Here is a 15,558-nt window from a genome sequence, read left to right on the forward strand (position 1 = left end):
CTAGTGATGTAACGAATATTCGCATTCGCGAATATTCGCATATTTTTGGATATTCGCATTCGAATTCGCATTCGCAAAATTTCTGCGAATGGTTTGCGAATGTCAATATCAGAAAAAAAAATTTTGAAGATAATAGTAGACTGCCTCGGTGGCATAGTTCTACTGCATGTGCGGTACGGCAGCGCTCTAAGGTCCTGGGTTCTAATCCCGGATCGAGCAAAGTGATATTTTTGTGGTTTTTCTGCTCAGTATCAGCCCGAAGTGTGAAATTTGTGCCCGACATGGCGATAGGCTCGCCCCTGTCACACTATTAGACGGAACACACTTGGCGAAAAGTGGGTGCCCTGGTTGCGCCTCTGCATACCCCTTCCGAGATAATATTCGTAATACTGTGTGTGTGTAATAGTAGGTTAATAAAATCAAAATCTAAACTAAAACACTATTCTTCTACAATAAACTATAAATATAGTCTAAACAAACAAACAAAAAATTATAGACTCTCAAAGAAAAATACCTCTCTTTCTTAAAACATACCAATTAATTAACTATTTTACCATGTTTTTAAGTTAGTAATTAAACTTGAGTAGAGGAATATTAAACTTTAAAAATAAACAAAATTATTTCGTTTACTTTAATAAAGCTTAAAAATGTAATTCTCATTAGAACTTGTAACACATTAGCAACTAAGAAATTAAAAGCAATTGAAAGAAACAAAAACAAATTCTTCTATAATTTTTTATCAGTCTTTGCATAACTTTCTAATGTTTAGATAATTATCATCTTAGATAATAATAAAATTTAGATAATCATCATTAAAAATTGGCGCCAAATTTGAACAAAAACTAAACATTCGCATTCGCGAATGTCGGTAGCAGATATTCGCATTCGCATTCGCATTCGCATTCGCGAATGTTCAAAAAATGACATTCGTTACATCACTAATATATACTGGATTAAGAGCGATGCAATCTTCCATCAAACTTTGTTCTGTGTACAATTTATCTCAGTTAAAAATATATATTTTATTTTAAGCTTGATGTTTTTACTTTATAAAATCATAATAGGTACGTATAGTTAGCCACAAAAGTACAAATTAATAAAAATAATTTTAACAAAAAATTAAACCGCCTTCAAAAACTACTCAAAACCAAAAAATAATTTCACATAACAGGTATATATTGGATACCAATTTTGGAGTCGGTGCCTAATTAAAATTGCTAGTTAAGCTATATTCGTTGCATAGTCCATCTATGAGCTAAATTTCTTTCAAATCAATTAAACGGAGTGGATTTGCATTTACTACTATGAAACATACACAGTGAAAGGTGTAATACCAAGCACATGTATGGTGTTTCATTTTTTTCTTGCCTCTTTTTTCGGGGCAGGGAGTGCAATACACCCACATTTGACCAGCTATATGTAACAGGGGAAGAATTTGGGTAGTGTACAGTTCACAAATTTAAATATTTCCTTAATAGCTTCCATTTGCTGTGCTGCGGTGGTATGTTCATCTCCGGTGACGATCTGACTTGCTGACTTTGTACGCTGGTAGAACATTGTTTTCGTAAATTCGTTAATGAATTTATCTAGCTTAACTAGCAATTTTAATTAGGCACCGAGTCCAAAATTGCTATCCAATATATACCTGTTATGTGAAATTATTTTTTGGTTTTGAGTGGTTTTTGAAGGCGGTTAAATTTTTTGTTAAAATTATTTTTATTTTTTGCTTTTAAGTGTTAGTAAAAAATGGACTGTCTCGATGGCGTAGTTGTGTTTCGCTCACAATACGACTACCGCGCTGAAGAGTTACACCTCTGCTTACCCCGAAAAAGGGGAAAAAGTTTGATGCTATATACAGAGATGTGCAAAATATATTATAAAATGAATTTAAATACAAAATGTAAATACTTTTCGTTTTTTATATTTTAAATACAAAATACAAAATAGTTTTTCATTTTGTATTTAAAATACTAAATACAAAATACATATTTCCGAAATACTTTATTAAAATAAAATACCTTTAGTTTTATACTTTATTATATTTCTGTTTTTGTTTTTTTTTTATTTAAACAAGTGATCAAAGTAAATTTATTTAACAGATTTTAACAAAATTATTTGTTCAAATATTTCATCTTTCTTCTGTGTGGCCTCATAATCATGCTACCATAAGAAAAAAGCCTTTCTACTAGCGCAGAGCTGGGCAGGCAGGTATTAAGTATATTTCAAAAAGACAATCTTTACTGTAGGGTATTTATTTAATGATGATAGGCAGACATCATCATACTTCAAATATTGTAGTGATTCCACGTTAATGGTGGTGTTTGCATTTGCGCTGTCACTATCTACTGAGGAATCTGAATCATCATGGAACATATAACAGGATTAATTTTTTTCTTTCTTGTGTGATTGAAATGTAGTATTTGCATCTTTATGATCATTTTTAATTTTTTTCACTTCTGTAAGGAATAATTCCTTTATGTGTTCTCTACTTCCCTTCGGCATCCATTTTAATTTAAAAAAAGGATATGACACTGATGCCAAATTTGCTTCTTTAGCTTTAGTCCTTCAAATCATTACTTAAATTTTTCAAACCTCTTATCTAAGCTTTTTTTAATTATCTGTATCAGTACTCTACAGTATATAGGATTGTCCATTTCTAATGAGTGTCTTGTCAACAACAATATCAAAGAAAAAAAATATGGCACTTACGCCATATTTTTTTTTCTCATTATAGCAACAGAGAACTGAACTGTTTTGATTATTGCTTTTCACTAAAAATCAACAAATTTGACTTACCTACATGAAAAGCGAGACATTTGTGACAAAGAGTTATGATGTGGCTGTACCCTGTGGTTTTTCCGCTTTAACCAGTACCTAAGTCAAATGTTTTGACTGCCTCGGTGGCGTAGTTATACTGCATGCATGGTACGGCAGCGCTCTGAGGTCCTGGGTTCGAATCCCAGGTCGGGCAAAGTGATATTTGGGTTTTTCTGCTCAGTATCAGCCCGGAATCTGGAATTTGTGCCCGATATGGCGATAGGCTCGCCCCCTATCACATCATGGGACGGAACACACTTGGCGAAAAGTGGGTGCCATGGTTGAACCTCTGCATACCCCTTCGGGGATAAAATGCGTGATGTTATGTGTGTGTGTGTGTTGTGTTAGTCAAATGTTTATGTGTGATAAAATAATAACGAAACCAAAAGTATTGTATCGTCGCCGACTTATTGCGTATGTTTGCGTTTTATCTAATTACTTACTGAACTGCTTATTTGCAAGTTGATTAAAAAGTATTTTGTATTTTGCAAATACAAAATATGTCCTAAAAAGTATTTCAAATAAAATAAAAAATGGTTTTCTAAAAAAGTATTTAAAATACAAAATGGAAATAGGTATTTTGTATTTTGCATTTCAAATACTGTTATTTTCAAAATGTCTCATCTCTGGCTATATATGTATGTAAGCAGAAGAGTCAACTAAACCCAACACAAAAACATAATTAAAGTGTTTTGCGCGTGGTACGACTATCGTGTTGAAATGTTACGCCTCTGCCTATCCATGAAAAGTAGAAACGGTGTGATGCTATATATATACGTATGTATGTGAGAAGTAGACTCAACGCAAACCCAATACCAAAACACAACTAATGTATTTCGCACGCAATACGACTATCGCGACGAAAATTTACGCATCTGCCTACCCCTGACACGGGGAAAAGGTGTTATGCTATTTGTATAAGTATATGACCAGAGCACTCAACCAAACCCAACGCAAAACCATCACTAAAAATGTCACAAGAAAGCAAAATCGCGATTTTGTTCACTTGGACGACATAATTATTCTAGTTTTTTTTAGTTTTAAAACCAAACTACTGAAGCGATTTTGAAAAAAAAATGTATGGGACCAATCTGGAGATATATTCTTTCGAATAAAAAAAGAATTTTCCAAATCGGTTCATAAATGAGCGAGTTCTGAGGTAACAAACACACAAAAAAAAAACATTTAATTTATGACCTCCTCCTTTTTTTGAAGTCGGTTAATAAATTCAGAACTACAAATCGCCTATTATCTAAACACCAACACGTCTAGTTTATTTGATATAATATATTTTGTTTGTGTGAAGTAAAGTACCATTTTGTTTTTTGGTGTGAACACAAAAGTTACCCCATATATACTACAGCAATAGTAAATTATTTTATTTCGGCATAACTTTTAGAATAACTGCATAACATAAGTTTCCGTAAGTATAACTTTATGATGTCGATATGGGCTATTATAGGTTATTTATTACCTTTTGTAGTTAATTTTACTCTATCCTGAGTTCCACATTATTCATGTAAAATGTTGTCGTAAGTTTTGTGTGTCTTGTTAAAATTTTATTTGTATCGCAAGTTTCATTGCGGCTCACCACAGGTAAACGCGGTCATTATACTGGCTTTCAATAGGTTGCAGTTATTGTAAATGATGATGTTTTCATCCGAATGTATCATGCAGAAAAACCAAATGTCTTTTAACGTCATAAATGACGTACATACATACGTGTATTGTGTAAAATCATAACCGCACGAAGATCCCTTTTGATTTTATTATAGGGCAGGTGTTTATGAAAGGATCTGATACACCATGGTAGAAATCCAGGCAAGTGGTATTGCACACCAACGCTAAATTTAGTTTCAATTTATCAATTTTATTGTATTTTTTAATCTAAACGTTAAGTATCACAATTTTTATTTTAGATACACAAATTAATATGACATGTGAACTTTCAGTTCACTCCTTATTGAGAATATAAAAATTCATGCCCAGTAAAGGTCAGACGGATGACGGTAAATACTTTGAGCATCTACTGACCCCTAAAAAGAAAAATAAACGTTTCATGTCGTCACATGCGTAAAAAAAAATACTAAGAGTGTCATGTGTGGAGTAGGTACAAACGATGCGCGGGCGCGCGCATTACAATGTGACGTCACCGGAGTGGCGTACGGCGCGCGTTATAACCGGGCGCGGCAGCGGGCGCACGCTCACTCGACAAACAGCGCGCGCGCCGCGGTCTCGCGTCGCATCTACCATACGTTACTAGGAGCGCGGAATTCAATATTTAACACGCGATTTTTATTGTTCTCGCTGTGCGTACCGTTCAGTGCACAAAATGCCGAAAAATATTTTAGCAGAATTGGGCTCGCAAGTGGGTCTTACACCTGCTCGGCAGAATAAAAAGGTAAGTGTTTCATAACTTTTACAAAAATCACACATATTGAAATTTAAGTTAGGCCATTTTTTTTAAATATCCAGCAATTAAGTAAAATATTAAATATTTACATGTACTTGCCTCAAATTTTATGCCTAACGTTATTACTGCGTAACGTAAATAATGGTGAATGAATGCGAAATGTTCAATGCGCTATGATATGTATCGAAGGTATTTTCAGATTTCCGACAGTATTGCTTGGGCCGTCTCAATGGTTAGACGGTATTCACGGCCAGACTAAAATAAACGTATAAACGTGGGACAGCCACGTCTGTCAATGTCAATATCGCTTAGTGCATACCCTTAGTTAAACATACATACTAAACCACAAACCCCACTGAAACTACTCAAACTACTCTATTATAGGTCACTATATAAAAAATCAAAATAGAAAAAAGCCTCCATAAGTAAAATAACATCACGATGACGAAATTAAGAAGCCACCGAATGTTGCAAGAGGCCAGAATGATATAAAAATATTGCATATCAAAAACAAGTTCCCTTAAAACAATATTCCTTCAATAAACTTTTACGCGTTACTGCTGGGTTGCAAGTTATACGAGGAAGTGAACGCGCTGGATTCGAGCCAAACATTTTATCGTCAAAAAATTACTGTTTTCAAAATAATATTCGAGATTTTGTTGTGCCGATAAATATTAACTTATGTTAGCTGTTTGTTTACAAAAACAAATCGCACGTCCCAAACGCAACCGACAGTTTTTTTCTTGCAAACAATATCATTATATTTATGGTTACGTATAAAAAAAAGCTAAACTAAAAAGCAATCATATTACATTAAACTCGCCATAGAACTTCAATTTCAATTTAAAAAAGGATAAATTTGTGTAAACAGTGTGCCCCATTTTTTTTAAATCCAAACCAGTTTTGAATACGTGGTTCCCTAATTACTTTCACCCACCTAATAAAAAAATACTTATATTTTTATCACAAATCAATTCTTGTAACGGCACGAATTAACGTTTTCAAGATTTTCCTGGTTTTGTTTTAACTTATTTTGAATGTACTTGTATCTAGATCGTTGCGTTGATATTTTAAATACTGTGTCGCAACAATTCGCTCCACGCAGAACAGGCTGAAGAGAGCGGACGTCGCACAATTAATTTTATAATCTAGGCAATAGGCATGTATTATAAACAGGGTCCAAATTTGGTGCGTGTATTTCTCCAATGAAATAGGTAGGCAATCACTTAGAAGGGATTATTGGAAATTCAACCCGTAAAAATGGCCAAAATAGCCATTGAACTTTAAGAACCTATGCGTATCTTGGGAAACTGGCCATAATAATTGTGCAAAAGTGTTATATTGAATTTTGTTACAATCGATAAGCGAGAGGCAGTACTAAAAGTTTAACCTTTTTGTTTGTCTCTAAAATTTATTTGACACGATAAATCACAAAAAATATTTTGTACCTTTGGTATTTGTAATAGATATCCCAAGAAATACTGCGTACTATCAAAGAAACTACAAAACGTATTACTAGTACTATCGTACTATACATATAGAGAGTGGACAGAGATATATTGTATTTTGGAAAGGTATAGTAACTTAAAATTTACCAAAGGTATTTAAATTGGTGTTTAAGCTCTTTTACCAAAACCAAGCAATCCCTAAATAAAAAAATGGGTAAAAATAGACATTAAGTAAGGCAAAAATTTTTGGTCGCGTGAAAATCCTAAAATTCAAAATACGACAACGCGTCCTTCGTCTGTTAATTGATAATTGCTATGTAGTCGAATTCAAAAATTACCCGGCAGGGTAGAGCGGGACTAAAAGGTGCGCAAATAGGACCACTACTGCTATTTCCTAAAACAATCCTACATTAGAAATTTCAATCACTGGTGTATGAGTGAACTAGGATAGAAAAAAGTAAAAGAGACACACTTGCGTCTCAAAAAATCGACGTCAACAAAACAATAAAGTATTATAAATAAAAAAAATATTTTTTATATATTACTTTTATGACATAACAACATTAGACTTCAGTCTGCATACCCTCAAGATCAACTAATAGCACGTTGAGGTTTTAAAAGTTCCACATATGGACTCATACAATAGTGAACGTAATATTTTATTTATAAATGGATAATTAAGTAATAAATGGAGAATAGGAGAATTTTTAGAAAAAAAGTATTTTACTGAAAAACAGAAAGAATCGTTTTTTTTAGACTATGACTCATATTTAGACAGCGCAGCGTCACGAGAGAGGGTTTGGTGCAAATTGCATCGTACAATGCTTGATTTGTTAGGGGTCTTTCTCGTCTTTCACATTTTTCTGCAATAAATGTGATTGGCACGAGGACTGAATTACACTTTTTATTGAGTTTTTTTTTATATTAATATGTTTTATGACTGAAAATAATATTTTTAAGTCTTTTATACGGAGAGTCAGAGAAAGGTTGGCACAAAAATCAAACTAAAGACTTAAATTATTAAAACTATGCGTTTTAAAGTTAGTAACAAATGTGATTAACATTCTTTACCTATTATAATTATTTCATAAAATATGTAACTAACAGTTAACTTTTCATGACAAATATAAAAAAAAATAAACTGATGTATCTTGTAATGAAAACACTTTATGTGTTGATCACCTTGAATTTGGCAAAATATATGAAAGCGATAATTGATAACAGACATTACCTATTGTTTGAGGCTTAAATATGAGCTCTTACAACGACTCTCTGTTTATATACCATAGGTACATGGGCAGACCGCTTATCGGGATATTGCCTTAATGCTCCCTGCAGGCGTCCCTCCGAAGAAGGCCACCGCAGGGTTTAGTCGGTCGTCGGTACGCCGGCGTGGGAAGCTGGCCCGACATCCCGCCTCGGCTCCCCCGGTCCAGACCGACGTGGGATCTTAAATTGCTTTCCTCACGTTACATACTTAAATTGACTTCCTCGTGTTAAATCTTCAATTGATTTTCTCATATAAAAGCATTGAAATAGATATTGACCGAAATTTTAACATTAATAATGCAGAGTTGTTTATTACATGTACCTACTATTAAATATGAATCAGCCAGGCAAGTGTCGGATAAATTTAAAACATAAAAAAAACAACTAGTATATGAACATTTGTCAAACTTCCTTTAACAGGCCGACCTTGAAGTGGAAACAATAAAAAAATAATCACGCATACATTAAAACTCTTTTTATTCGGTGTGACAGAAACATTTAACTAAATTTAAAGAATTTGTTTACTACCACTGATTAGTGTGAGATCGTTAGTTCAATTCCGTCGAAAAGTAAAGTTGTGACGAAAATATAATGAATTGATCAACCTATTTTTCTTTACTTTAATTTGGTAGAACATTTTTATAAGTAGATAGGTATTTACTTTTTGATAATTTTCACAAACCTGCACCACAAGGAGAACAACAAAAGACTAAGATATTTTTCCTACACCTTCCTTTTACTCGTAAAGATGTCAATAACCAGTACTCAACCATATCAGAAATATTAATACTTACATCTAAGAAGCTAGTTCCGCATTAGCTTTCGACTACATAAACACTCAAAAACGCGTCAAAAGTAGCAAGATCCAGTTCGCAATTACGTAATACCTGCCTAAGGACATTCACGCGAATAAATTATTTAGGAGTTTCGCTGTAGTGAATTTATAATTGTATACTTACTACATTTTGTGTCACGGCCGACCACAAAACCACTGTGAGATATACAAGAGATATAAGATTAACAGTTGTTTGTAATAATGTTTCGAATATTGTTTAAACGAAGTAAAAGAAATGCATAAACACTCTTTACCTAAACATTAAAGTATTTTCTTCCTCCCGAGTTCCATCAGAATCTATTGGGTCAATTAATTTATTTACATAATATAAAATGATCCAATTAATATACTTTTGTAATTGTCGAAAACGGCCACTGCCATGGATTCTGCTTCATTAAACACCGATTCGTTTATTTTTATTGGTATTTTTATTAGTAAGGTAGCCCTATGTATAAAATGGTCGAATCTCTTAAGGAGTTTTGCCATAGACACTGTATAAATAGTGTCCAAGAACTAGATTAATAATACACAAGTTCATTAATTAAAATCTACTGAAATCGATAAGTTATACAAATAAGGAAAGTTATTTATATTACCTACGAGGTACAAGTAACCGCTGAGTACAAGGGTATGCCCCCAGATTCGAACTTGTCTGACCCACTGAATCAGTTTGAGTTTATCTAGCACTATTCGACGGTCGGAGTAAAGTACATTTCCTTTCCTAGTTAACTGTTTTGACTCATTATCCTCTTACAGTATAGTATAGTAACTCAATTAGGCGAAAATTACAAAATATACTGGGTGCTACGAATTTTACTTTTACCTCATGCATTACGCGTGGAAATTAAATATCATGATATAAGAAATCAAATGGCTCACATAGTTGTATTTGTGTTATTGGTTTGATTTATTAAAACAAAATCAAATGGAAAAGTTTAACGTGATCCATAATACTTAACAACAAATTATAGCGATGACCTACAGTACAATATACTCTATGCTAACTTCTAACCATTGAAAACCAGAGGCTTGCATTACTAAAACGAACGTTCGAAATTAAAAAATCCGAAATAGCATTAATATCACTACTTAGACGATGACTAATATTCGTAGAACGTAGTAAGGTAGGCGGTGAATAGATACTAATTGAGTGTGAAGATTACATCAGATGTAAGTGTTAACGCAACTTCGCTCGCAGTACAATGGATTCAGTGCAGAATGTGACTTCTCGCTGTAGTTTTCGTCCTGCTGTCCAAGTCAAAGGCCCACAACAACCAGCGCTCAGTGATAAAAAACTAACTTTCACGTACGAAAATAGAAAGCATGACTTATCCCTGATTGTGAATTGGGGTTCTAAAAAGCTATTAAGTCCACGTGGTTTAATAGCGCAACTATTGCAATGCAATTGATGCAATAGTTTCGAACAAATTAGACTAGATATGAATTCTTGCTGGGTAATAATCAACAAAAAATATCCCAGTCATTATGTAGTTTCTGCTGATGGAGTGTTTATACGTCGACTAAATTCTAAAATCAGGACTGCGTTTTTTAGCCAAATAAGAGTAAATTTATATCTGATCAAAATTGTTTTTTATAATATTGAAGAAAATAATAATCTGCCATACCATAGGTTAATAGTGAACCCTGCAACACTGTTCTGAAGGTCCATAGTCCACAAGACGGCGTGCGTCGATCGGACCGTCGCGTCGGTAGTGTCCCTTACCGTCAAGTCACTTCACTTCAATCACGTGGTGGCTAAAAATAAGCAGACCAAATTGCAGTATCCGTCAAACTGTGCCGTACTGATATACATTTTTATGTGCTGTGCTCACTGGAGAACGCCCGTGAATGCTCACTGCACTGTACTGAGCACACCATTGATTAAGATTAAAGCGTAGGTAAAATGTGACGTTAGAAAAGCCACGATATTTCTTATGGTTGTACGCTAACAACGTGAAGTGATTTCTTCAATGGATAGTAAAGTAGACTAAACGAACTCTTAACGAGGTTATCTTGAAATATAGGCATCCATTTGAAAAGGTGTTAACCATGACTTGGTTTTTATATGAGCAGTGAAGCTAGCCCAAACGGTTCGAGCAATTTAGACGTCAGTTCATCCACCTAAATTATTATGTAAACATTAAACATGATAATGCATAGCAAAACAAATAAAAAACAGCACAGATCACTTATTATATTTAGTTTGATATTTAAAGCTTGAGCATTTTTGAGGCTAGTTATAACCCTCGGTGCATTTACTGGTCTCATTAAATTAAGTAAGTAAGTAAGTACATATCGTTGAACAATTAATTACAATTAGGTAATCATTCTTTGAAATATAAATTGAACGGTATGCACAGGTACTATATTTTGTTTCTTTATTTGTTTATTGAACAATCTATATAAATATGTTTTCAATCATCAAGACGCATTCGATTTAATGTCCAACTTGCGTCCTGTAATACAACAGCGATCTTAGTGGTAACCACTTGCGTCACTACCTAATTTGGCACACCCAGCAAGGTGTATCATTACGAAATACGCGTAATTACTTTATAATGTTATCTAAGTGCCGATGTCATTACTGTAATTAATAATTTCATAGTACAAACATTGTTGACTGCGTTTCGACGTAAGCCATACATAGTATCCGATTGTCGAGGTTCGTTTACCTTCAGATCTGTAATTACATTGTTTAGCGATTGAATTCCTATCGGTCTATCTGTAGTGGCGCTGAGTGCATCAAATATTCCACTTAACGGCGCCTGAATGATAGACTGTATACTACAACTGTACATGCAGGAAGACAATATACAAAACGCTACATTTTTGTTTATCATTACAGAAGAAATTAGCAAGTCAAAGATGCCATTTAAAATTAGCAACGTCTCCCGGATGTGAACATAATGTATTAGAAACTTTAAAAATTGAAAAAATTATATGTTAAAAAGTTTTATAACCCTTTCGTACTCTCTGCTTACTATAATAGTGCACTTAATTTTACCTGCAATGCCATGGCTAAAATGAGGACTGATTAAGTTTTCATCTATATAGATGTAAAATATGCTCGCATAAAATTAACTATTAAAACTGCACTAAAAAAACGCTGATCTAAATATAGAAATAAGTAACCCGGTTACGAATAATAAAATAAAATATCTTTTAGACTGCAGATTAATATGTACGTTTATGACCAGGAATTCTTGGGTACACGCATCATGGAATGCCGATTGCCTTGTGTTGGTGTATAGGGCTTCATGGCGTCCAGATTATTTTAATACTTATCTAGCTGGGAGTGCAAACTTGGAGCTGAATGTGATTTTACTTTGATTTTGGTCATAACAATCTTTTAGAGGTTTGTCATTCCCGGTGCATAACTAACTTGCTAAAGTCCGGTGCGCAGTCGCTTAGCTCGCAATTTATTTTATAAACAATTTAACATACTTACCTAAGTAACATATTGTACATTTGGGACGGGTTTTTTTTTAAATACATTGATTTCATAATTGTTTATAAAATCTTTTGCATTTGCTGTGAAACATCACCGAAAATTGCATACGACATGCCACGAGGAGTATTCGCTCCCGTCACGGTCCTAAATTACTCACGACGCCTTATTTGCCAAAATATGACAAATACTCTACAGTTGAAAAGATGTGAGTGAACAGATGAACATATTCGTTTGTAACGAGCTAAAATAACCCACCTCTGGTTTGGCTATCATGAAACTGCTGTCGGTAAACATTTCGCATAATTAGAATTTGTGCTCGTAATTCTCGAATACAATTTATCTAGACAGAATCATATTGCACTTCAATCCGTAAATCATTCTGTATTTTCAGAGATTAACGCCCGACATATGTGCATCTGTATAAACTATAAAATATTAAGTAAACTACAAAACGTAAACTTTGCAATTTTTTCTGCAGTATGTACGTTAAAACGAGCAAGTCCTTTGCCTGAAGATAAGCGCAACTCCTACCTTATGATACAAAATGCTATATGGCTCTACATTGCGCTCGTAGACCCATAAAAGATACCTCGTAATGTCCAGTCATTACGCTGGCTAAAATTCTATTCATAAAAGAAAATAATATTGCTCGCACATTGTTCCTTGACGGATGAAATACACAAATAGTAATTTTACCTAGACGTTTCACGTTGAAAGCTAACTTTACTTATTACAATTTATATAATGAATCAATGTGTCTCTACCATCAATGGAAAATAGCAAGTACCTGCAGATATATTAAGTGCGTATAATATTCCGTGACGTATCACGCATCTGACCTAGAGCCAAAGGTACGAACATGAAGTAACAGGTACTCGATGCCCGACCAATGATATATCGGTGTGTGTACGTATGTACCTGATAGATAATACCTGATATACTGCCTCGGTGCCGTAGTAGTATTAGAGTACGAATTCAGTGTTGAGGTTTCAGGTTAAATCCTCGGGGTAGGCATAGTGATATTAGGTTTTCTACTCGGTATCAGCACGGAGTTTAGAATGAATGCCTGATATGACAATAGGGTCGCTTTCTATCACATCATGGGATGGAATATACATGGCGGAAAGTTTGTGCACCAGTTGCACCTCTGCCTGCTACTTCTGGGATAAAAGGCGTGAATATTTTACACAGGTAGATGATATTGGCGTCCTGCTCAGTAGGTGGAGAGGCTGCGCTAGAGACGCTTGATACCGCGGAAATATCAAAGATAGCAAATAATTGTTACGACTTGTTGAACTGAAAATGCCATTTCATGGCTTACCTACTAGGCGGTATTCTACTAGTTTATAATTGAATGTTTATAACATTGTTTTATTAACCGAAGGTAGAGTCTATGACCGGACCTAAACACGCAATACTCGCAGATACTCGCTAATAAAACTGTATGGTTTATAAATTTAACGTGTATTTATGATCTAAAAATAATATCGAAACATTCTACTACATGAATAAAACAGAAGCGATACTGTGATTTGTAATATGGCAAAAAAATGCATTCGATTATAATAACATATTGATCTATGTGGGTTCATATTTGCTCATAACAAATTGCGTCTCAATTTTAATAAACATTCCTTGCACTTACTTCTTCATTAATTAATATCCAAGCACTCAATTCCCAGAGAATTAACCCATAGATCTTTGTAGATGGTTCTCGCATGATATAATAACCGATGTTGCAAGTTGCAACGCACCGGAGTATGCTAATCTAATAGAAATTATATGTTATGTGCAACAGTTTACACATGGGCGCTATTATGTAGGTATCTACAAAATACCATATAGTATTATGTACGACGCTGGGAAATAATATAAATACTGTAATACTATTTATAATCCATAATATTCACATTAGTTTCATTGCAGAATAGAACATTCTACAATAATTATATAGTAGTTATGGATACATTTTTACTTAAAATTTAAAAAGTAATTTTATGCGTATGCATTTAAAAGAAACTTTAATAAACTTTTTAACATTTAAAAGAAACTAGCGGCAATTATTTTAAAGCTCTTCATATTTATTACTGGCGATATTAAAATAGGATAGACATTCCGATTATTACAAAACAACATAGTACGTACCTGTAGGGATCAAGATAATACTCATAACGCAAACACAATAAGCAGGAATATGCCAACTTCCCTTAATTAGGAAATTTACGATTTTTGTTTATTTTATTAAACACACCGACGGTTAAGTCTCTTACGGGAAGAAACATGAATTATAATTTTTGAGACTAACTATACTTAAATGCTCCAGATAGTTTAAATCATTTTCTGTTACCTATCGTTACTTAGTTCAGCTCTATTGGCAGATTAGAACAAAACATTTTCTTGGAAATACTCTTTGTTTACATTTTTTTCCTCCCTGAATAGAGTACAATGTTAATTCTTTATTAAGGATGGTTTCTGGAGCCTAAATCATAACGTATACTTATTTAGCCCTGAATGAATGAACCCTCATCATTAGTATTGGTTATTATCCGAAAAATTTACGTATACCAATGAATTATATTTTGATGAGAAATGTAATACTATATAAATTATAAACATTAAATTCAGGACGCAGATTCTCCTGCGTATAGTAAGTATCTAGCCCGAGCTTTGGTAAAAGTAGGTGAAAGGTAAAATATTCTAAATGGCAGCAAAAAGACCTTTTTCCTATTTTAATTATTCTTAAATCATAATACCCACTTGTTTGCAAATATAATAAGACAGGAATCATGTTATTCTTGGCCACTAGAAACTTATTAGTTAACGTTTTTTCAGAAATGGATGAAGAAATACAGATTTACACGTAAAATACGTATACCAAAAACAGTTTTTGAATTGGTCTGCCTGCCTGTTTATTCTAGTTTATATCTAAAATGGCTGGAATATTCTGGAACTTTTACTGTCATCTGACTTTATAAAGATTTATTTATATTAGTGTTCCCTCCGAAAATATTTTAGTTCCACTGCAAACATCTTTAAGTTCCTCATTAACAGTTCCTGCAAAATTTTACTTAGGAAAGTCGTATCATACGACGGACCTATATGCTAAATCGAGCAACAAACATATGAGTAGGCATACTAAAATTATTTACCGTATTTACTTTCATAGAAGTTATCAATAAGGTTCTCAATAACTATAAGGCATGTATGTACTCTCGTTATCGTAATAATTCGAATCAAATACCGCAACAATATACTTAACGCTATTACTTACATAATAGGTATAATAAAAAACAAAGGTATTAAGACTGCAAACGTCAGAATCTAG

At 33.6% G+C, this 15,558-nt stretch overlaps 1 protein-coding gene across 1 annotated transcript in view; it reads left to right on the forward strand.

Moving 5' to 3' along the window:
- Positions 1 to 5,010: 5,010 nt before the first annotated feature.
- LOC115449432 (proton-coupled amino acid transporter-like protein CG1139) overlaps positions 5,011 to 15,558 on the forward strand; it is a 53,057-nt gene continuing 42,509 nt past the window's right edge. The window contains exon 1 of the mRNA XM_030177252.2: positions 5,011 to 5,218. Within this exon, the coding sequence (XP_030033112.1) occupies positions 5,150 to 5,218 (69 nt within the window). The 5' untranslated portion in view covers positions 5,011 to 5,149. The remainder of the gene's footprint in view (positions 5,219 to 15,558) is intronic.

The sequence above is a fragment of the Manduca sexta genome, chromosome 27 (assembly GCF_014839805.1).
Source record: "Manduca sexta isolate Smith_Timp_Sample1 chromosome 27, JHU_Msex_v1.0, whole genome shotgun sequence".
NCBI lineage: Eukaryota > Metazoa > Arthropoda > Insecta > Lepidoptera > Sphingidae > Manduca > Manduca sexta.